The sequence below is a fragment of the Chiloscyllium punctatum genome, chromosome 23 (genome assembly GCF_047496795.1).
Source record: "Chiloscyllium punctatum isolate Juve2018m chromosome 23, sChiPun1.3, whole genome shotgun sequence".
NCBI classification, from domain to species: Eukaryota; Metazoa; Chordata; class Chondrichthyes; order Orectolobiformes; family Hemiscylliidae; genus Chiloscyllium; species Chiloscyllium punctatum.
The window spans coordinates 80,124,637-80,149,575 of NC_092761.1; the positions used below are offsets into that span (position 1 = coordinate 80,124,637).

Below are 24,939 nucleotides of genomic sequence, written 5' to 3' on the forward strand. Positions count from 1 at the left end.
CTGAATTGGCTCATTCTGGAACCATTCTTGTAAATCACTTCTGCATTATCTCCAATGCATTTGCATCTTTACTATAATGTGGCACCTACAACTGTATGCAGTACTCCAGCTGAGGTCTAACAAGCATCTTACATAAGTTCAAGTAGCTTCTTTGCTCTTCCACTTAATGCACTTATTACTAAAAACAAGGACACTGCATGCTTTATTAACTGCTCTCTCCACTTGTCTGGCCGTCTTCAATTATTTCCGCGCATATATATGTCCTTCTGATCCTGCATCCCTTTTAGAATTGTACCCTCTATTTTATGTTGTCTTTCAATGTTCTTCCTGGGTAGATTAGATTACTTACAGTGTGGAAACAGGCCCGTCCACACTGACCCTCCGAAGAGCAACCCACCCAGACCCATTCCCTTACATTTACCCCTCCCAAAGTGTGTCACCTGACTCTTCTCTATGTTGAACTGCACCTGTCGCCTATCTTCCCATTCCACTGACTTGCCAATGTCCTTTTCAGATTCCACACTGTACCCCTCACATGCAAGTTTTGAAATTGCCCTCTGTATACCAAGATCCAGATCATTAATATATATCAGAAAAAGCAAGGGACCCAGGGCCATCCTTTGAAAACTCTACAACAAACCTTCCTCCAGTCCAAAACGATCCATTGATTACTCACTGTTTCCTGTAACTTAGCTAATGCTGTATCCATGTTGCTACTGTCCTTTTTATGCTGCGACCTATAAATGTTCTCAAGTCTCTTGTGATTAATATGATGCTTTTGAAAATTCACATCATCAGATTTGTTAAATGTTTTTAGTGTTCCCCTTCAGTGCAAAATCTACAAAAGAGTTTCTTCCATTTGGGGAGCATTTAGCCCAGTTCATGCATGTTCAGCCTGTGTACTTATATATAATCTAGGCTGATAGCAATTGTGTTAAAGGCTATCTGATGCCCTTGATGAGTTCACATTAGGAAACCATTGAAAAGGGAACTGTGCTCTCTATCTGAATAGAGAACAATTATGGAAAGCTATTAACTATACGTTAAAATTGATCTTTGTCAATTATGTAATCTTTGAAGGGTTGCTTGTCTAAGCTATCACAATTGTTGCCATTCACTTGCAATTGGTATACTTATTTAAGCTTGTGTATGCAGTAATTACTTTTAAAGTAACCAATATAGCATCCACCTTCAAAGAATCTTGCAGCATAGAAGGTAGCCATTTGGTCCATCCTGCTTGTGCCGGCTCTTTGAAAGAGAAATCTGACCAGGTCCACTTCTTTGTGCTTTCCTCATTACCTAGTCTGTGTCTCCCTTCAAGTGTTTATCCAATTTCCTATTGCAAGTTGTCATTGTGAATCAATCTTTATCACAGTTTAGTCACAAAGTATCTACAAAGTAAAACCTTAATCCACACTCTGAGACCAAATTCTGGAACTGTTTCCAGTGGTGTTATGGGTCTATCTCCGCGAAATTGACTGTAGCGGTTCAAGAAGGCAGCTGACCCTCAACCACCTCAAGGGCAATTAGAGACTGGCAATAAATGCTGGGCTAGCCAGTGATGCACACATCCCACAAATGAATAAAAGAAAATGAAGAGTAAGTAAAAATCTAATCTTTGCACAGTTGGCCAACACCAAGGGTTGGTAGAGTAACAAGGAGGACAAGATAAATCAAGAGTTTGGAAATAAGTGAAATCAAGCTTGATTTCAAAGTTGCTCATGATGCAACAACTACTCATTTGTCTCTCTACCCCTCTCTTCTCCCTGCTCCCCCCCCCGACGCCTTCAGTCCCCCTCCTTTGTCAACAAATGTGGAAGATAAAGACAATTTCTGTGTCTCAGTTCAGGAATTCAAGGTTCTTATATGCCAGACACAGATCAGATGTTATACAACATCTTTTATGAATGTTTTATTATTGTCTAAAAACATCCCATACCATCGCTGATCGCTGTCAGAGGAACAACATGGTGGTTATCTGCAAAAGGGTAGAACAGCCAGGCTTTGAGGTTGGGGGAGGAGGGGATGTGCAGTGGGTATGTAGAAGGGAGTTTAAATCTTCAATATCTCAATATTTTTATTTTATCCTCTCTTTTTGGAGACTAGATTTCTCTAGAAGTATTACTTCTAATGTTACTTTGTAAAGCACTGAAATGTCAAAGTGGTCTCACAGGCCCTTGATTGGTTAGCGTAAATTATTAGTGACCCAATGCGAGTTTCTGTATCTGCCGAATTTGTCCTGCTTCAGTAAACTCTACTGTTGATGCAGCCTTTGTAGAATTGAAGATCCCTTTGCCCGAATCACTGTATGGTCGCTTCTTCCTGTTTAACCTTCATCCCACATTTCCTCTAAAGATTATGAATTTGTCTAATTTAAGATGTATTAGGTAGTGAAGGAGATTGAATGACCTTCTCTGAATACTGCCATTGTGACAAAGGCATCTGTGGTGTACCTGGTTAGATAGTTGACCTCCAGGTCCACGGAGGTGTTGCAGATATCAGGTTTTGTAAACCTTTTACTCTGAAAGGTCCACATAAATTCAAGTGCAATCATGGGTGCCTCAGGGATAGCTGATTCACATTCATACTTGGATGCAATGTTGACAGCTTTGAGGGATCAGGTTACAGGGTTACCCTTAAGATATCAATGAACTTCACAAATTGGTTAATCTGGAGACAGTCAGACAGCAGGGAAATGGACATTTTGGTGAAACCAATCCATGCTGAACATAAGTGGGTGGCACGGTGGCACAGTGATTAGCACTGCTGCCTCACAGAGCCAGAGACCTGGGTTCAATTCCCACCTCAGGCGACTCTGTGTGGAGTTTGCACATTCTCCTCGTGACTGCGTGGGTTTCCTCTGGGTGCTCCAGTTTCCTCCCACAATCCAAAGGAAAACTACCATTAACCCTATCTATCATGATTTTACAAACTTTAACTTCGCCTCTCGATCTCCTACACTTCAGTGAAAGGGGTACCAGCCTATCCAGTCTCTCCTTATAACTCAAAGCTTCCATACCTGCAACATCCTGATAATTCTCTTCTGGACCCTGTCCAGCTTAATAATCTCCTTCCTATAACTGGGTGACATTTGGGAGAAAGTGAGGTAGCAAACAAATAAAAGCAGCTAGTCTCTATTGTTCTCAACCATAAGATACAAATGGGAGTTTTCACTCCAATGAATGAATCAAAGTTAATGAGAATTTAACTGAAATTGGAAGATTTGCCTATCTTTGGCTAGAGGGAATGGTGTAGCCTTTGCTATGAAAGTCAATTTGTGGATCAGATATAATCCTGCTGATGAATGAATAAGGAAAGAAGCTTTTGAGAGCAGAAAATAACAATGGATATTGTTCATGGAAAATGATGTGTCTATTTGCAGGACAGGGCACAGTACATCTGTGGAGGAAGATTTTTGATTATTTCATCAGTTAACTCGAGGATCTTTATTGTAGATTAGAGTTTAAATTACCCACTGTCGCTTTTAGTTTGGATATTTCAGCAAGTCTTAAAGCTTGAAAACTTGAATGACAATGCAGAAGTCACTGAAAATTCAGATTGGTTTTTAGAAGTTATCTGTCACTGTGGGGATTGTAACAAGTGCATGGAAATATGAGGCTGTTAGGTCGAATGACAGTATTTTTGTAGTATTAAGAAAAACTTAGAACTATTTTGTGACCTGTCTTTTTGGTTAAGGTATTTGTGCTGCATTTTCCCCTTGAATCAACATGGGTAAACCAGAAGCAGTAATGCAGTATAATAGGAGATCATGGCAAACATCCTGGGATCATTAATGACTTTTTTTAAAAAAAAGCTATATTCTCATCACTGCACAGAGAATGAAACTTTTTTTTGTGAAGTGATTTCCTGTTTCATGGAGAGAGTACACTGTTTGCACAGCGATCATTATTACCTCCTGAAGCTCTGATGGTCTGTGAGATCTTGCAATAAATTTTTATTGCCATTGGACTGAAGTACATTTTTCCAGGGGAAAAAAATTCACCAGTTATTTGGCATTTTCTTCAATGTTTTCAACGACCACTTACAACCAGAAGATCAATTTGAATTAACTTCCTGATTTGCTTTCTCAAGCCATAGATATTCATGATAATCAGTGAGGGCAATTTCTGAAATTGATTCCTTCGCTGTTTCAACACAAACTGCTGTACTTGTCCAATTCTTGTAACCAGCATAAATTCTCGATGTTTATTATGGGCAGGCACAGTGCTGCAGCATTGTGTTGCTTCCGTTTTCTCTTATCCTATAGAAAATCCTGCCTCACATTTCAAATTCTGACCAGCTTTTCTGTTTCTCATCTGATTATCTCTTACAAGATCCTACAGGATATGCATTGACTTATTTGTCCTTGTCACCCACTTCATTATGATCAAGAATGTTATGACAGGATAATTTTGTGCTTTTTAAGATTGCCAGCGACTTACTCGTGTCTATGAAAATCAAACTGTCAAAGCAGTCTTCAGCGAGGAGTGGTTATTTTTGCAGCCACAAAACACTGCACAATTTTGTTGGTCCGAGATTGGATGGGGTTGTAAAACATACCTTTTCTTTTCTTAAAAAAAACTTTTGTCATAATAAATTGCTTTTGATTTATGGTACATTCATTCAGTGTCCTTGTGTTGAGAATAATAGGATTCAGAATTGTGAGTCTTTTGGTTGAAAACTTACAAGTTCAACATGGGCTGCCTCTCATATAATGTTCCATTAATCAGGATCTGTTGAAACCACTACTTATGCAAGCAGTGGTGCTGACAAAATAATGCCTTAACTGTGCTGCAGATTGATGTGTGGGTGCAGCAGAGCATGGTCATGAACTGGTGCATTGTGTCACAGCAAGAGAACATCAATTCACTCCTGCAGGTCCCAGTCTAGGTTGCTGCGATGGGGAGGTACCAAGTGTGAGGTAGGTACATCAGACGAGGAGGAAGACTGCACTTGATGTGCCATGAACAGCTTCCTTTCTAGCCACTTCCAGTGGCATTGGCAGAATCCTGGAACCAGGTTCCCTACTGTTTCCTTAAGTTCAAGGGCATGATATGAAATGGATAAAACTTTTTTAAAATGTCATATGTCTGAAGAATGTACTTACCGCAACTTGGAAACAAAGTTGGAAGAATTCTTTTTCATTAATTCTCCATTATGCTGAAGAAGCAACTCATAATATTTCCTCTTCAAAAAGATTCTTGGGTGACTAAAACAATGTGGGATCATAGCTTTTGACGATTGTCATTGGTTTGACTATTGAAGTATTCAATCCAGGAGGTTGTTTGTAATAATAGGTATCATATAGTTGATGGTCCTTTGTCAAACTAGAAGTTCTCAATTCAGTCAAACAGTGAATTCTCCCAGCTTTGTTCAAAACAATAACCTTGATCTCAAATCCCGATACTGGTAAAATGTTCTCAGATTATAATACAAAGAATAGTTCCTATGAACAAGCCAAAAAAAGTAAGGAAATAAAAAAAACCTCTGTTTCAAGTGCATGGTGTGTACAAGAGCCGATGATGAAGATGCTATTCATTTTTCTTGAAAGGGTTGGTTAAAGAGCAAGATTTCCAGTTTATTGACGCATTGAGGACAGACGTGATGTATTTTTTTTAAAAAAGAAAATTTAAATGCAGCTCATTATTCAATGCTTAAAGGCGTCCTCATTAATGGTTTTGCAATTAATAATGCTGTATGGTTGGGTTATTAATGGAATTCCTATTTAAAACTCAAATGCCAATACAACAATCCTAGTCCCCATACCTGTGATCAGTACAGAGAGCCTGCTGTTCTAGTTGATTAAGTTTATGGATTCTTGCAGTATCGTTGCATGACTATTTCTGGGTCTAACTCTGTAATGCTGCATGAAACACTTTCTAACGAGGCATGAATTGTATAGACAATGCAATTGGTACAAATTCTGTTCACACCTGGTTAGTAATTGTAGTTCAGATTTCATTTGTTTGAAATTTATTTCATTAATAAATAAAGCCAAGCAAATTATGTTCTTTTTAAATCTAGGCTGGTTTAAAAAAAACAAATAATTTTGAAGGAGAGAGAATTAATATTTAGGATAGATTTTCATGCCGAGAATTGTATAAGTTAGCAATTTATCTCATTATTTTGGTAGTTTTGAAATAACCAAATACAGCATGCTAAATTATTCCAAAATCTTTTTTAATTAAATCTTTCTTGGGAATGCAAATATTACCTCACCCATTACATTGAACAGAGCAGAAGAATGTTTTATAAAATGTCATCCGGTTGTGAAAACTACTTGTTCTAATTTAGCAAATGATGCATGGAAAGTAATTTCTATTTAATAAATGTTTCTTTAGGCAGAATTTCTCATATGCTCACTGAATATTTTGCAGCTTCCCCAAATAAATTGGCCCAACCACTATCCTTCAGACCTAGAATTGTTTTTTCATGTTTTAATGCAATTTAAACTGCCTGGCAGGTAGTTTGCTTCATTGGAAATCTGTTAAATGACCGTCTTTTAAAAATCTTATTCCTATCTGTACACTTCAGTGATCTTCGAGGAGCATACATTAGATTGTACTATCAATCTGATCAGGTCACACATGGTATTTTCTCCAGTAAGTGTGCTTGGTCCTCACAACATAAGTCTGTTTTTACTGTTGATGTTTCCCTCTCCCAGCTGATTTTTTTTTCTTAAAGAAAAGCAAACTATCTTTCATCAAATCCAGATGGGGTATCTTGCATGTTAACCATGTTCTTCAAATTAACATTCTAAGCTAGCTTCAAATTACACTGAAATAATAAGGATTTTGGGAACTAGCTAATCAGATATATTTGAAATTTCTAAGCTTGTTCTGGAGGGGAAAAAAATAGGCAAATCTGAATAATGCATTAACTTGTCCAAGTCATAGCTTAATCAGTTCAATCTTACAGAAAGATGCAACTTTACTGACTCTCTTTAGACTGTCAAAGTAAAAAGACATTTTTAACACACAAAATTTAGGTAAGTTAGAACTCATCTGTAGATAGCTGATGAGAAATCTGTCATAGCTAGTTAGTGGTAGTATATAGCACTGATGATATTAATAACTTGAGTGAATGACAGCAGAGAGACATGTTTTACCTTGCAAGTACAGGTGTATTCACTTCACCCATCTAAGTTTAAAGAAAATCTGACACCAAACCAAATCTTTAGGAATCATGGAATCTTTTGCCCATTACTGGCTTCAACTCCTAACTTTGACAATAACTTGTTTTGGCACCAGAGAAAAATACCCATCTCCCTCAATAACCATTCTCCCTACATAATCATTGATACAAGAATTAGCAAGCTGTTTGCACATGGGAGACATCATCCCATCCTTACTCAAGCCCTGGATGCTTTACTGTGGGTATCAAATGATGGTGATGCAGAATGGGAGATGTAACTGAATTCTCCACAAACCATCTCCACTCTTAAGCTCTCTCCCCAGACTAAAGTCAGTGCACACAAAGGGTAACTGTTGTCCTCAAGCAGCATTCTGGCTTTAAGCCTGTAAAGTCTAGGATTCCAATGTACCTTTTCCCTATAGTATAGTTCTACAGTAGTTAATGCCTTGAATCAGTTGCAAGAGTTGCTACCATATGGAATTATCCATGATTACTCTACAGAATTGCTTCACTGCCAGGCAGCCAAAGCCACATGACAATGATACAAAGCAAGTGTCCCTTCCAGGTGAAAAATTCCAAGAATGGTGAAAAGCAGGATACTGCAGATATGAAAGTGTGACACAAGTACAGAAAATGCCAGAAATGCTCAGCCACATACTGAGTGAACAAGCAAATTGATATTCTAGTGGTGGCCCCAGTGAACTGAGGTTAAAAGATGGCCATCAGGAGTAGGAATTGTGGCTGATACCACCCACATAATCTCCAGCTATTTTATACTGTCTGTTGAAGAGGTCAGGCCTGAAACTTGGTCTTTTCAGATATTTTTGTTTCTTTTAGTCTTTCGTAGAGAGTCACAGATGTACAGCACAAAAATAGACCCTTCGGTCCAACTCAACCACGCCAACCAGATATCCTAAATGAATCTAGTCCAATTTGCCAGCATTTGGCCCAATACACAGATACCCAGTGTTTCTGAAGTGTTCTTACTCTGCCACCTATTATTATGGCCCGGACCAAACTCAGACTAAATGTATTATGATAGAATAGGCCTTAACTTTTTCTTAATTGAAATGGTATGTGTAAAGGATTGTATTGGATGCAATTCGATTGGTCAAGTTACCAGGCTTCAAACAAAATGCATTTTATTAATACACTGTAATTAAAATACACATAAACATAAAAAAAATGTAACTATTGAAATGCTTAACAAAATAATATATATAAACTATAAATAATTAACTGTTCCAATATAGTAACATGCCATAAATAAATTCTTGGCAAATGCAAATTCAGTAAAATATATTGTCTCAAGCATTTTTAGCAGCAGGAAGACTGCTTTAGCTATAACAAGGAGAGGAATAAGAACTTCCACATTCAGCTTTAAGACCCTAGTGACTACTACTGAGGATTAAAACATGAGAAAAAAATCCTGGTTCTGTGAAAGCTTGGACCCCACCCACTCAGGCCGCTTCTATTGTTTCAACTTAATTTTTTTTTAAACCGTAAGACCCCTCAAGGTGTTTACTTTATTGGCCTTTGAGCAGGCTGCTTAGCACCTCTGTCTCAAACATTCTACATTTTAAAAAAATGCAAAATATACCTCCTCGAGCTATAGTATCAGCACACTACCGATTGTTATTCTGTATCAGAAAGAAAATGGCTGTATGTGTCTCCTTCTGAATGCACTTTGTTGTCTTCGTTGCCATGTGACTTCCCAATCAGTCATTGGCTAACCACTAAGGATGATTCCATTAACTATACCTCAAGCAAGGTACTATTTTTCATAGGTTTTAAATTTAGTTGAGAGCAACTTAGATTCACAATATTCTGTCCCTCAATTCACATATATTCACTTCTCATTTAAAATGTTTGAATCAGCTGTGTCTGATGATTAAGAAGGTTTTCTGCAATCAATCCAATACAATCAGTATTACTGCTACTTAATGAACTGATGTTGAAAATGCAAGCACTGTAATAGATATGCACACAGGCACAAATTAGCTTTCACCTTAACACTATACTCCTTTTTAAAAAAATCTTTATCTTGGGTATGCATTCAAAATGAGAACCAATATATTGCATTCTCAATAAATGTTGCTACAATCTATTAGGAAAGACAATACTATTAAAAGCATTGTTTTAAAATGCATTACCATGCAAAGCTTTACCAATGTGCAGCACATCATAATATTACGTATGATTTAAGAATAGCTTTCCAGAGACTTTATCAAACCAGATAAATATTCAGTAAAATTTGCACAGTTTTTGTGCATTTCAACCTTTTTCAAAAAAAAACAAACAGGATACTAACGGATCAGTCAATTCTGTATCTTTCTCTTGCTTCTCACTGCATTTTATTTCCTGCTTCCAAGGTAAATATCAGTTGGTAATAGCATCACTGAGCAGTTAACAATTGGTCCTGATTTATCATCGGTTAGTTATCCAAAAGTAATTTCAGTTTTCACCTTACCTGATTGGTTTCATGCCTTCACACTTTTGGCAAGTGAGTTTCTTGAAACCAAGCTAAGTACCTGTGAAGATTGTAAATTAAATTGGTATTTGTCACTACTTTGTAAAGTCTCACTCTTTTGGGGAATGCAAGTTTTATTCTTGCCCTCTTTGACATTATACATTCAAACCAGCTCTCCCTGGCACAACTTATTTTCTACTTGGATTCTGACTGTTGAAAACATTAGCTATTTCACTCCTTTTCCACTAAACGTTGGGTATGTGTTTTCTGAATTATTCCTTATCCACTAAACTTCAGAGAGATTTTCCTAGTTTGCACAGAGGTATCACTTTTATTAATCACTATTGAGCAGATTACGGGCATTTTCTGTGTTTATTACAGTTGAGCAATTGACCGTCTTGCTTATTATCACCCCATCACCTTTTACAATTTCCTTGACCATTTTCCTATGCTTTGGAACTGCTCACTAGGACTATGCCATTACAAGTATTAATATGGCTCACCTGAACACACTCCATGGTCATCACATCGAATTTTTTTTTTCCCCAAGAAAAGTACTCTTAACCGTTCCACTTAACCAACAAGCGGTACTACTTCGGGTGAATTAATGTGTTTAGCATTACCACATTGCTAACTCACAGTCAAAGGACTACTGCACTTAGCTAGGACAGATGCACTACTGTTTCCCTTTCTCTTGCTAGATCTGTTAGATAATTTGACCTATGCCTACAACCTGAGGTATTATTTAGATAACATCACTCTAAATGTAAACTCCTGTGATACATATATGGAAGAAATAACTTGGCCAGTTGGTGTAACTAATCTCAGGTCTTTTCTATCCAGCTGGTATTAGTGGTTGGTTGGGGGAAAGGGCTATTTTTCAGCAAGGTATAAGAATGGGATCAGAGAGTTCTTGACCTAACTAGACATGCTACAGTCTGCACTGAATCAGCAGAGGGTGGACCATTGTCTGTATGGCTTGAGAATAGAACAAAGTCTTGGAGGTAGTGCTTTGTCTTGATTAGCTAGATTGATGCCTGGACTCTGGAAGAGATATAAAACCGGTGGAACTATGTAAAATAGATTTTTATTCCCTGGAATTTAGAAGATAATGATGTGATTTGATTGAAAATTTAATACATTAATGGTAACGGAGGGTAGGTATTTCTGCTGTTGGAAAATCTCGAAAGAGAACGCTATCTAGAAATTGGGACCAGACCTTCCAGAAATGAAATAAGAAAATGCTACAGTACAGAAAAAGGTGTCTAGGTTGAAAATTTCCATCTGCAAATGACATATGATGCTGAATCAATTGCTAATTCTCTAAAAATGAAAGCAAGGGGAAGGGAGCAAAGGCAGGCATGTGGAAGCAGTTCACTAGCCAAGACGTTATTGAATAGTGGGGATAGGTTTAACATGTTAAATGCTATTCCTTCGTAGGTTAATTGGGCAGACAGTAACCACTATCTCCTCCTTTTGTAGTCTTCATCCAGGCAGAAAACTTAAGTCGTCATCTTTCCCACCAAAAATGCACACTCAAACACAAGTCCCATCTTCACTCTGTCTCAACCCTTTATACTGTCCTGGGTGCCAGCACCCAATGTCCTACTGGAAGTTAGTTCCTGCCTCCCCTTTCTTCAACCTCTTGTAGACCAGAGTGATAGAGAAAACATTCCAGTTGTAAGAAATTGAAAGATTGGTTCGTTATTTATTTTCTGGGATGTCTCTTTAGACTATATGCACCTTGGACCTGTTCCAAATTTGTTAAATTTCCCCAGTAAAGTTAATTGACACTTAGAATTTGTAGCTGTAACTGTAAAAAGTCATCTATAACCTAGTTTTTAAAGAACGATTTATGTGTATGCTTGAAATCTATATGGATCATAGTGCCAACCCAGCATTGAATAACTGTTCCATCAATTTGTAATCCCATAGCTGAAGAAACTTTATCTAACCAGCCGGTCTAAAATTGATCTGAGTCAGCATCTGCCTCATTGAATTAAAGCTGCAATTTGTTATTGTTCAAAGTAGTGTTTAAATGGATTTCTTTTTCCCTAATGTAAAAGTTTATACTTTTTTAAATGAAGCAATGTGATTGGAAGGGATAACAGGTTTAAGATAGCAAGTGTCATGTTTTGGCCATTTCCGCAAGTAGGGCAAGTCACTCAGGAGGAATTGATGGATAAAATCTTCAGGATAGCATCAAATTAGAAGGGATAAAATCTAAAATGTGCTTTGGAACAATGTTGTGACCCAAACTATTCCACTTCCTCCTAATTTGAGGGAGACAGCACTGAAGTTGAAAGTCCATCAAACTATTTTTTAAAATGCTGCTTATTTTTAAAATCTAATGCATTCAGGAGACAAGTATTTTTAAACAATTCACTTAACCATTTAGGAACATCTGCTTTAAAGTTTTTAAACTTTCATAACTAGAAAATGGATTAGTCCATCTCCTCCCCACTCTGGTCTGTAATGTGCTGGATTTGTAATCTACCAGTCAATTTAATTCCAACCATTATCTTCTATTGAAACGCCATGTGAAAAGACCAAAGAAGTTGAGGAAATGTCCATCGATGTACATTCTTGTGCTCTCCTCCATTAAATGAAAGGGCTGCATTTTAGCTGTTGAATGAGAAGTGATTTGATCCAATGTTTGTGCTGTTCAGCTGGTTTTAATGTAATCATTGCAACCATTATTAATCATTGTTGCCTTGACAACTGCAGTTTAGTGTACCATGTGACTGGGTCTTTTTATGATGAGATGATCATTCACTGGCTTCTTTTTATTTACAGCTTTAAGGTCCCCCACCCCCCCCTTGACCCCACCCTACTTGTTCAGAAATTTTTAACAATCTAATTGTTGCTTGTTGTCATGGAATATCTTGAATGCTTGTTTACGTTTCTATTCCATTTTTCCCATCCCTGTGCATGATGCTCCTACTGTTTCTTCCCTTCCTCAAATCATCTGTTCCCTGTGTGTAGCTACATCGCCGACGACAGAACCATCAGCTCACGGTTGGTAAAACTTGATGTTTATTTAGTTACTTTGTTTTGTGGTAAGACAAGCCTTGGAGGGGGAGGTTGGCTCAGATGCACCCAAATACCAGGAATTTCTCTTTTTCTGAAGAACCTGGCTCATAAGTACAGAGTTCCTCAACTTCATCTTGATTTCTTAGACTTTCAGTTTTATCCTGTCTCTCAAATTGTTCATATTTAATTAAATCACAAAGTAGCAAGATCGAGCCATTGAAGATTCAGAAAAGGACATGCAAAGTCATTCTTGGCCCTAATGACCATAGTTGCTTAAATACTTTGCATGGCTGTGAGCTGGAGTTACTCAAGAATAGATGTGATCAGCTCTGCTTCCTTGCTGGAGATCACTAATGAACCCTTTGCTACTTGTTTCAAACAGACAAATCTTACAGTGGCTGTCAGCTAAAGAACTCAAAGCAACTAATTGAATTAAAATGCAAGATAACAGGATTTAGAATAACCCCATATCTGTGTCTCATCTGTCTAATTAATAAACTCTGAAGCTTGATTATGTAAAGACATAATCTAATGATCAGTGCAGTATTTTACCATTATGTCAAATTTTTATTTATTGTTTATCTGGAATTATTGATTGTAAAACTTTGCTTTGGCCCTTAAGAAGTTAATGGAAATTAATTTTAAATAAAAATAATCTTTCTATTTTGTACTCAACGTTTCTGAAGTTATCATCACAGTATAAATACTGTATTTGTATTGGCTGACTGTTCTAAGTTGCACTACCAGCTTTTGCTTTGCTCTCTGTCTAAACACAAAAGGACAGGCTTGCCATCTACAGATAGCTAGCTACATTTATTGTTGCTAAATATCTGACCAGGACTCTTGCTCTCACCCTGTGATTGAAACTCTTAAAATTTGTCTTCATACTGCATTACAATGACATGGCACCCACTGCGAAGGCCAAAAGCTGCCTCTGTCGCCAAGATTCATTCCACAATGTGCACAGCAAATGGATCACTGGCCTAATTTGGGGATCTTGTGTTTCAGTTGGTAGTACCTCTGCCTCTGAGCTAGCAGTTCAAGCATTCACGCCCCTCTTCAGAACATAACCATGAAAGAAGTGTTCAACAGGGTGATGAATAACCTATTAAATTTGACAACAATAGTCCCATTGAGCCCCAAAAGGGACAATAAAAATGTGCAATGTTACCCAAGATGCAAACTGGTGTGGCTGTAAAGGTACGCTGCCGATTTCTGGTGAAAAAATTTCTAATATTTAGTCAGGCTAAACCAAATATCTTTATACAATAAGACTCCTTTTCTTGGAAAACAATCTTCCAGACTTTGCGTATTGCTTTTATTCCTTTGTTAATGTCAGAAGCATTGAGCTAAATTACTGGCTTATGGACCTATTGGTCATGATAAAATGTTTGTTGATAGAGTCATAGTGAAGATCTTGGATACCTTAATAGTCATTGCACCAAGCTTAGTTTTGTTTCACAGCTTAGTGTGTAGCTACAGCTTGTTAATTGAAATAAAATGGAGAAGGGTAACCATTTACAAATTCGTGACCTCCTTGTTAAAAAGATGAAATGACTCTTTATGTTGGATTTTTGGGAATTATTCTAAAGTACAGCTAACTAGAAATATTAACCAGCCGAGCTAACTCTTTACTGCCTCATCCCCCATCTTGTCAGGAAACAAAAACAAGCTTTGAATGTTCTAAATCTGACAGCATGGAAAGTCAAACTTTCATCAGGACTTGAGGATCAGCATTTCTTTCTGGAATTTTCAGAAATTAGCTATTAATAACGTTATTAATATGCACATTTGTCAGTGATACAGTGAGCCAGTGTCAAGAATAAACAATCTTGCCATTCATCATGCCATTTGTTGAATGGGCATACATCTGGCAAGGGAATTATAAGATGGTTGGTAGTCAATAGCAACATCTTAGTATTTGAATAAATCCATTCATTATAGTTAGATTTAAAGTCAGCTGTTTTTGTGCAGTGTATTCTTTTCTTTGAAACAAAACAGAGTTAGGTGGAGTTGCTGGTAATCTTTGTGATTGAGGATTACAGTTACTGCGTCAGTTGACACAGATTTAACCACACCATACTGATACCATCTTGTTGCATTTTAGCTAGGATAGGGAGAGAGGGCTGTTGACTTGCAGTGTTATTGCTTTAGTCCCTATTTACTTTGAGTGCATGACACCAATTGTTCTGTTGGCCTTTCCCAAAATGATACTAAACCAGGGGCAGCACCTGACTGTCTCACTCTAAGGCTTGTTTTGCCACTTTGGATGACATTTATTATTTTCAGAAACAGCACAATGTTTTGATGCACACTCTGCTTGTGTTATTAGTCCACAGCTGTGTAGTCTAATATTGGTGTGTCTGTAGGAGGTAGGCCTGTGTTTTTAACTCCTACTAATCTGTGCATAATTTTGCTGCTTACTAATTGTGCCATTCAACTGCTCAGAATGAAGTTTTAACTGTGAATCCCTTATAGCTCCAGATCAGGTGAGGTTCTAATTTAAGTAGATTGTGCTTGGACTGAGGAAAAAATGACTTATTAATTTGCTCTATTTTTATATCACTGATGTCCTACTAACCAGATGTCATCTCAATAAAGTTGAGACTGTGGGATTTGTGTTAATGTGCAACAATGCCTGGCTAAGGGAAATGTGTTTATCTTTCTCTGTGCTGGGAAAAAGATAACCCTGCAAATTGGCGCAATGTTTAATCCACACCATGGGGTGGCACTACACCTCCCCATGTGGGAACACCTGAGCACAGAGGTGTGAAATATCTGTCAGTTTTCAGGAAGCTCTAATGCTGCACTGGCAGAGGCTTAGTGTTGAGTTATTTATCCACACTGTCGTATAGCTAATGACGTCTGATACTCAAAAGACATAAAAGAAGGGGTGAAATGGTGGTTCAGTGGTTAGCACTGCTGCCCTCTCGGTGCCAGGGATCCAGGTTCGATTCCAGTCTGTGTGGAGTGTGCACGTCCCCTCCATGTCTGCATGAGTTTCCTCTGGGTTTCCTCACACAGTCCAAAAATGAGCAAGTTAGGTGGATTGGCCATGCTAAATTACCCATGGTGTTCAGGGATGTGTGGGTTAGCATGGGTGTAATACAGGTGAGAGGGATAGAGTCAGTGAATGGGTCCGGATGGGATACTGTTTGCTGTGTCGGTGTGGAGTTGTTGGGCCAAATGGCCTATTTCCACACTGTGGAAGGATTCTGTGGTTCTATGGATTTTATGACTGGACCAAAAAATAACCACCTAAATTATTGTGGATAATTGAACCTTCAAGGAGGTTTGATATTTAGCCCAACTTGACCAAAATTGCATTTTTTTAAAAAAAGTATTGTTTGGAAAATCCTGCTTCTACTGCACTTAATATTCTGCGTTCTCCCCATCAGCACTGGGCTGATCAGATTAAGAAATCACTTTAAAGGTGGCCAGTAATAGTCTGTATTGTCTGGTTTAGGAGGCCAGTTACTTGAATCTTGGACAGTTGAAACCCTGAGCTGTAAGTGTACATGCTGTATTGAGCCTTAGTCAATACATGGCTGGCTGAAACAAGCATGGGGGGGGGTTCAGCTGCCTGGGGCTCTCCAGTGTGAATGAAATCTTAAACAGGCTCAACCAGCTTTGCAGCCTGTCGCCATCATCCCCGAAACAAAGCATTTCATCATTTGTTTTTGTTTCTTAAAATAAAAGGCTAGCCACCAAGAAAGTCAATGGCAAGGCAATTTGTGGTGTACAACGATGAGAGGTGTAGACTGGCAATGCTGGCACCCAGACTACTGGGTCAGGCAAGTCTTGGGATCCTCCATGTTTGCGTTGGCTTCCGCATCTGAGAATATTGTGGCGCTCACTGATCAAACTGCTGTCTTAAATGCGCGTTGTTTGGTGCCAAGGCTGGAAACTGGTGACTTGGCTGAAGTGCCAACATCAGTGCCAGCAACCATGGGACTACAATCCCAATCTGAGTCTCCCAGCACACAGAAGGAGGGGAAATTAGCATAAACATGCTTGTGATCAGACTCCTGGCATGGAGTTTAAAAATTGTAAATGACGAAGGCTTTAATAAAAAAAAAATTACATTTGTTACTCCCCTCACAGGTTTGCTCCCTTGTATCTCATTTAATCGGCATATGAACAGGACGAGCTGCTTTCTTTCACTACGTTTTTTAAAAAATCATCTTCACTTTAAAATGAAACTTTGTGACTCTCCTGCAGTTTCATGATTTTCTTTCATAATTATCCCATATTTCAGCTGGTTGACCCAGCACGACGGGCGAACAAGCACGTCTACTTTTAAACTAAACAAAAATGACTGTTAATTATAGAGAAGGCTAAAAGGAATGCAAGCATAAAGATCCATGTTTGAAGTTCAATTTTGCCAATGTTCCACGCTAAATTCTTGGCAAAATAAAATGCTGATTTATTCAAGCCTGGGAGCTTCCTCAGTTACATCATCTTGTTAATAAAGGCTCAGTGGCAGAATTTAACATGTTAATGGTCTGGCAGGGAATGCCACTGATTCCATTGCATTCTGGCCTGCAAATCTCTTTTTTTTTCCCCCCCTGGCTGGGAATTGCTGACATCCTGCCTGTGAGAGATAATAGAGGACTTGCTATTCATTTGCAGAATGCTGCCCTCCATTTCCTGTGCATTCTTTACTTGTCACTTCTCCAGAACCAACACAAATGCGTGCATATTTAGGCTTAATGCTTTATTTGTTTGAGGTTCAGGAAGGCAGAAGAGGTTCAGTCACTGAACACTGCCAGCCAGAGTATGGGGCTGGACTCACATTTTTTATTTTACAGTTTTGTGAGGCCTGTGGGCTCAGACAATCAGAACCTGGGGGCACTTGAAAAATAAACACTTGGATGATCAGGGATCCAGTAAAAATATACCTGAACATAAGTGTGACAAAAATACACTAGCATAACGTAAGGTGACAGGCTCTGTCTGTGTTTGCAATGAAATGAGCTATTTATACCTTGGTTGTACGGTTTTTCACTGAGTGGTTTGAGGAGATTTGCTTTATTTGAACTGTAGCATATGCCACTGGAATGAAATGCGCAATCACTTAGGACACCACGTGAGCTATTCTTGGTAAGGTGAGTGATGTTGCTTTTTTCTCACTCTCTTTCACTCGTGCACACTCTCTCGCTCTCTCACGCGCTTGCTGTCTCACTTTGGCTCTCTGGCTCTCTCTCTCGCACTCTCTGTCTGTCTCTCTCGCGTGCTCTCTGTCTCTCTCGCGCGCTGTCTCTGTCTCTCTCGCGCGCGCTCTTGTCTGTCTGTCTCGCGCGCGCGCTCTTGTCTGTCTGTCTCGCGCGCGCGCTCTTGTCTGTCTGTCTCGCGCGCGCGCTCTTGTCTGTCTGTCTCGCGCGCGCGCTCTTGTCTGTCTGTCTCGCGCGCGCGCTCTTGTCTGTCTGTCTCGCGCGCGCGCTCTTGTCTGTCTGTCTCGCGCGCGCGCTCTTTCCCCCCCGCCCGCCCGCTCCCCCTCTCCCCCCCGCCCGCCTGCTCCCGCTCTCCCCCCGCCCGCCCCCCCTCTCCCCCCGCCCGCTCTCCCCGCCCGCCCGCCCGCTCTCCGCGCTCTGTCTCTCTCTCGCACTTGCTCTCGTGTTCTCTGCCTCTGTCTCTCTCTCTTGCGCGCTCTCTGTCTCTCTCGCGCTCTCTATCTGTGTCTCTCTCGCACTCTGTTTCTCTGTTGCGCTCTATTTCTCTCTCTCTCTCTCGCGCGCGCTCTCTGTCTCTCTCTCTGGCTCGCGCGCTCTCTCGCGCGCGCTGTCTCTTTCGCGCTCTCTCTTTCTTTCTTTTTTTCTTTCTTTCTTTCTCTGTCTCTGTCTCTCTCTCTCGTGCACTCCTCCCTCTCTATGTCTCTTCCTTTCATCACCCAGTTTAATACCGGGTGCAGACCTTCACTCACAAGTGGCTCTATCTTGTGTGGGCAAACCATGCCTCTTGCATCCCAACAGTCATCTAGAGCAGTGTGCAGTAACCTGTGATCTACAGATGGAGTACTTGGGTAACCTACCTGTGGCCATAGGCAATAGTCCCTCTCTTTGCTATGGTTTAGTGTGACCAGATTAATGTGCACTCTCTTCAGTGACCCCAACCACACAGCTTTGAGGAGTGCGATCCTCCTCCAAAGTCTTTGTCTAGGATGCCATGAATGATTTCAGTTGGGATGCACTAACTTAGCTCAAATCTCTCCGAAGATTGGGGAATTCATCTCCAAATTATTGGTTGAATGTTTAGTTGGGATTCAAAGGGGTTTGGGGGAGGGGGAGGCCATGAGTTTGAGTTGTTGCTTGGATGAAATTTGAGGCTGGCCCAGTGAGGGTTTCACATTTGCAGATGATCAATTTAGCATGGAAAGAGATGAGCGATATTGTTAAGGTGGAAGCATGTTGTTTTGGCTGTGGAGAGGATATGTGGCTGAAAGCTCACCTCAGCATAAAATATGATGCCATAGTTATAAACAGTGTGCATTGGAATCAGACAGTGCGGAGGCAGGGGAATGGAGAAAGTGAGTACAGAAGAGTTGGTGGGGACTAAAGGCAATAGCTTTGGTCTTGCTGTTGAATCCTTGATAGAATCCTCTTCTCGTTCATTGGCTGTCTGACAAGTGGAGGGATTGCGGCTGTCTGACAAGTGGAGAGATTGCAGGTACTGACTGGGTCTTAGTCAGAATATATGTGAAATCTACTGGATTTATGAATGACTATGTGAGTGTAATTTACACTCACGGAAGGACAGTATAGATCAGAGGTGGGAGGAGGACTAGGCTGGGTCTAAAGCCCACCAATGAGATAACAGTGCAGAAGCAGGAAGAAAAGCCATTGCATAATTGGATAGAAAGGAATTGAATCTGGCGAGGGCAGTCACGTTTTGGAGGAGGATGGTATTGTGAACTGTCAAGAGCTGCTGACAGGTTGGGAAAGATGAGCAGACACAATTTGCATTAATGACAGTTATAGAAGAATCATTTGTAACATTGTGTTTAGTGCTACTAAAGAGCAGAAAGCAGGTTGGAGGAGGAAGGGTTTGGGAGATTTGGCAGAGAACCCAATAACTGAACAGGTTTTGGTCCCCAGAAGAGGTTGATTAGGTTGGAATTGTACTCATTGGAATTCAGGAGAATGCGATGAAACCTTATTGACACACACAAGATTTGTCAGAGGGCTTGATGGGGGGATGCAGAGAGACTGTATCGCCTTGTGGAAGAGTCTGGGACCACACAGCATCATCTCAGGGTCAGGGGTCACTCATTAAATGAGAGAAAATATTCTGAGGGTGGTGAATCTGTTGCGTTGTTTACTGCAGAGGGCTGATGAGGCAGGGCCAATAAGACTGTTCTTGGTGAGATATTTTTAATCAGTGAGGGAATAGAGAGTTGTGGGGAAAAGACAGGTTATTAAATAAGCAATAATCTCATTGAATGATTAATAAGCTTTAAATTGCTATTATCTAGGTGAAAACGTTCTTCCTTGTCCTAGTCCTAAATAACTTGCCTATTGTACTGAAACAGGTATTGAATTCTAAATCCAAACCCCTCTGAATGAAAATATTTCACCTCATTTCCCAATTAGACTCATGAGTAACTGACGGGGAGAATAGCAGAGCTAACTATTATTTAAATGGGGAAAGATGGTAGATAGTTGCAGCATAGCAACAGTAGAGTTGAGAATTATGAATTCAGCACTGATCTCATTGAATGGTGGAGCCTGTTCGATGGGCTGAATGGCCTACTCCTCCCAGCATGTCGTGGCCTTGAATGAAGGAAGCTTGCCTAAAGCTGAAGATTGATTCTAAATTATACTTTTCTGACAGGCTAAATGCCACATGTAGGACCATTGCTGCCAAAATCTCTCTCAAGTGGGTGTTGTAGCCCCGTATTGAAACTTGCAGTAACTGACTGACAATAAATTTGAGTCCAAGTATAATAATTGAAGCATCAGCAATAATCTCATGACTGTGTCTATTGAAGAAGGAAATACATGGTTAAATCAAACATTTTTGGAATTGATGACAGTGTAAACAGAGATTACTTCAATCTCACCAGAATCTAATTTCTCAGAATTGTTAATGAAAAAATAATGACTGCCTCCCTTTTAAATCAAAGCATTTAGATGCATGCATGTGCCTTGGAGTTAATACAAAGAGCAAAGATTTTGTGTGGCATTTATTCCATTCATCACGAGCAACTGACTTTTGCATTTAATTTAAATTCCGTGTAGTTATTAAGAATAGCTAAACAATTTCACAAATGAGTGTTTTATGGGGCCATACTAAATTATCACTTGTTTATGAAGCGGTTGATACAGAAATGTTTAAAAAATCAATTAATTTCTTCAAAAAATGATTCCATCTATATTTAGTTATGAACATCCAGTTCCCCATCCATTAGTTATAGATGGCAAAAACCTTTGAAAATCTTGGTTAAAGTGCAGACATGGTCTCTGCCAACCTACATAGCCACGGGTAAGGGCATTTGAATTATCTTCAGTACTATTGTCTCAAAGCCAGTAAAGATCAGCCAGGATTTTCGGTGTTTGTTGTCAAGTGGGCGCCTTGAACAATAACATTGGACATTAACAGAATTGAATTTGCCTGTTGTGTTCCTGTATTTGAGTCATTGAATCAGTCTAGGTTCGCTGTAAGTATGATGATACTGGCAAGTTTGATCCTTGCAAGAAAATCTCTACAAGGCCAAGAACTGGCTCCATATCTGCAATTTTGTTTTTAAATGCATTCGCAGGAAGGGAGTGTCATTGGCTAGGTCAGCATTTATAGCCTATCCTTAATTGCCCAAAGGCTGGTTGAAGGTCAACCATATTACTGTGGGAGGGAATTTCATGTAAGCCAGACTGGGTGAGGATGGCAGTTTCCTTTTCTAGTGAACCACAGAATCATAAAAGTTATACAGCATGAAAAGAGACCCTTCGGTCCAACATGTCCATGCCAAGCAGCTATGCTAAGTTAATCTACTCCCAATTGCCAGCATTTGGCCCATATTTCTCTAAAGCCTTCCTGTTCAAATACCCATCCAGGTACATTTTAAGTGTTGTAATTGTACCAGCCTCCACTATTTCCTCTGGCAGCTCATTCCATAAACACACCACCCTCTGTGTGAAAAAGTTGCTCCTTAGGTCCCTTTTTAAATCTTTCCCCTCACCTTAAACCTCTGCCGTCTCTAGTTTTGGACTCCTCTACCCTGGAAAAAAGACCTTGTCTATTCACCCCATCCATGCCCCTCGTGACTTTATAAACCTCTATAAGGTCACCACTCAGCCTCCAATGCTGCGGGGTAAACAGCCCCACCCTATTCGGCCTCTCCCCGTAGCTCAAACCCTCCAACTCTGGCAACATCCTTGTGAATCTTTTCTGCACCCTTTCAAATTTAACAACATCTTTCCTACAGCAGGGAGACCAAAATTGAACACAGTATTCCAAGTGTGTTCGGCGCTATAATTTAACACTAAAAGATTACATGACTTGGCATTGGGATAGCAGAATTCTTGATGTCATGGACTCAATCTTGAGTCGGTGATCATAAGAGCTAGGTGGGCACAAATAGGGAAATATTTAGAGCGAGCAAATAACCTATGAAGACTTAATCCATTGATATTTTTTCTGTAAAATCTATTCCCTCTTTTATTTTCAATCCAACACCCACTAGAATACACCATCCTCAATCTCCGTAGTACAGACAGTTCATTCACTCTCTTAAAGTCATTTATCCACCCGTACCTTTGATAAATGAGTGAAGATTGTATGGGAGAAGCACAAATTGACAATGCATTCTTGGTGAAATCTCATCTCAAAGAATTTTGTCAAGAAATCTTGTATTAGATTTGTATAAACCTCACATGATAGAAAAAAAGTAAATATTTGGACTGTAAACCATTTGATAACTTGGCGAAATATTAGATAAAAACTGAAAATGCTTACCCAGAATTTTTCACAAATGAGTACTGAGGTTCTTTTGATCAGCTGCAGACATTTGTGACGCGGCAAAGAATCGAGCATGATTAAAGGTATAATCGTACGTGACATCTGCAAATTGATGCATCAAGCGAGATAGCCAAATTTCAGCCCAAGAAAGTGAGTAGTTTAAAGGTGAATTACCAGATGGAAGTTGGAATGTTTTCTTTCCCCTGCATTTATCTGTAGTGAGGAAGTTTAAAGCATAATTTATTTTTGAACTGCTTGGTCCCTGATGTCATTTGTGCCAAAACCGTTGCACTGTGTGAGAGATGTTATGCAGTACAGTTAATTGTGAAAAGCTTACACGGTATCGATAACTGCAGGTATCATCGAACCGCACAAAGCAAATGCTATGTTCGTCATCACCACCCCACATTCTCCCTTCCCCAGCCAAAGGAAGTAATTTTGTCCTCCTGGATATTACGGCATTGATTAAAATTATTGCCATGTCAACTAAAACAATTTTAAAATTCAAGACCAATTATGAGGTGGTTTGTTCCATTATCAATACTTGGCTGCAACTTACCCTTCATCACGCATCGTGATCTTGTTGTGCAGCTGAAGCAGAATTCGATCTCTGGAGAGGGGTCACAGGAACTGAAACTTTGACCCTGCTTTCTCTCCACAGATGTTGCCAGACCTGCTGAGTTTCTCCCAACTATTCCTGTTTTTGTTTGAGAATTAGATGTTTATCCTTGTGCATTTTTTTTTAAATGTTGTGGATTTACATTTAAGAGTTGGTGCACAATATCAGCTTGTGAACATGGCAGTAATTGGGGTTATTTAGTCGAGATACAAAGTTGCATTAAATGCCAGAGTTTGAATCTCAGGCGGCATGATGGCTCAGTGGTTAACACTGATGCCTCACAGCACCAGGGTCCCAGGTTCAATTCCAGCCTCTGGCAACTGTCTGTGGAGTTTGCACATTCTCCCTGTGTCTGTGTGGGTTTCCTCTGGGTGCTCTGGTTTCCTCCCACAGTCCAAAGATGTGCAGGTTAGGTGAATTGGCCATGGTAAATTACCCATTGTGTTAGGTGCATTAGTCAGAGGGGAAATGGGTCTGGGTGGGTTACTCTTCGGAGGGTCAGAGTGGGCTGGTGTGGGCCGAAGGGCCTGATTCCACACTGTAGGGAATCTAATCAAAATGAGGTTCTAACAAAATTCTCCCCTCGTTTTACACCTAAAACAGCTTAACAATGCAAAAATGTATGGGTAGGTTCACCCATCGCAGACGAAGAGGGGCATTCTTGAATGGACTGTTTAAAATAATGCTGTAATCCATTTTAAAAACTAATTTGAAAGTGAGAACTGTCAGCTAAATGGAGTGTGCTGTCAAGCTCTCGCCCATTGCCATCAGTGACAGCCAAAGAGTGCAGCCCTCACTGAGGAGAAAAACTGCAGGTCAGCAAGTGACTAGTCCGATATTTCATCCAATTACTCCACAATGAAAAGCTCCTGTTTGACCTTCCCACTGCCTACCCTTTCACCTAATGAAAATGGCATTCTTTTTAATTTCATCTTCATCTAGGCTGCTTTCAGCACAGACAGTTGAAGTTTTTGTGCACCTGTTAACCTTTCTATACTTCAGCGTTAATTTATTATCTTCATAATTTATAACATTTTATTAGCTTCTCACCAAACTTGAGGAAAATATTCCTTTTGAACAGCTTGCTAATTTCCCTGTTGGTTAAATTGCATGTGGAGTAACACAAAGTATTAACTTGTGCCTTAATAACAAGATTTACTTTTCATTGCGTTTTTTTTTTGATTATTTAATGCTGAAATTTTCTTTAAATTAAATTAAAATTTTCTTTAAATTAGTAATCTAGTGTGCACTGATTACTAATGTAACCTGTTACGCAATTAGATTAGATTAGATTAGATTACTTACAGTGTGGAATGTGTCAGAGACTACGTTTTTAAAAATAAACAAAATGTTCAAATTCTAAATTCTTTCTATGTTATGCTTTTAATTGGGTTTCAGGTTTTTTTTTAGTTTTAATTTGAACATAAGGGTCACAGAATTTCAGAAAAGTAAACATTTGCATCTTCCACAATGGATTGCTGTGTAAAGGTACAACTCTGTGAACAAGACGGCACATTTGGGTCTTGGACTGTGTTTGTGACCATTTCTAAAAGAGGAGAAACACTTACGCTTCCTTCTCCTGGTGTTGCTCCAGTGCTCCCTGATCTTTTGGATGTGGGGTAAAGACCAACTTAGTTCCTCATCCCTTCCAGCATTGATTTGGCTGCCAGTACTGCAGTCACAGTCATTAAATGTAACTGCTTGACTGAGGCCACAGTTGGAACCCTGC

The 24,939-nt window shown here is 39.6% G+C and overlaps 1 protein-coding gene across 5 annotated transcripts in view; it reads left to right on the forward strand.

Annotated features, from left to right (window-relative positions):
• LOC140494157 (cell adhesion molecule 1-like) overlaps positions 1-24,939 on the forward strand; it is a 392,277-nt gene that overhangs the window by 349,288 nt on the left and 18,050 nt on the right. For 3 of the 5 annotated variants that reach the window (XM_072593228.1, XM_072593231.1, XM_072593229.1), the window contains one exon: positions 12,590-12,622. The exons of the other annotated variants lie outside the window; for them this stretch is intronic. In XM_072593228.1, coding sequence (XP_072449329.1) covers positions 12,590-12,622 — 33 coding nt within the window. The remainder of the gene's footprint in view (positions 1-12,589; positions 12,623-24,939) is intronic. 5 annotated transcript variants of the gene reach the window in all.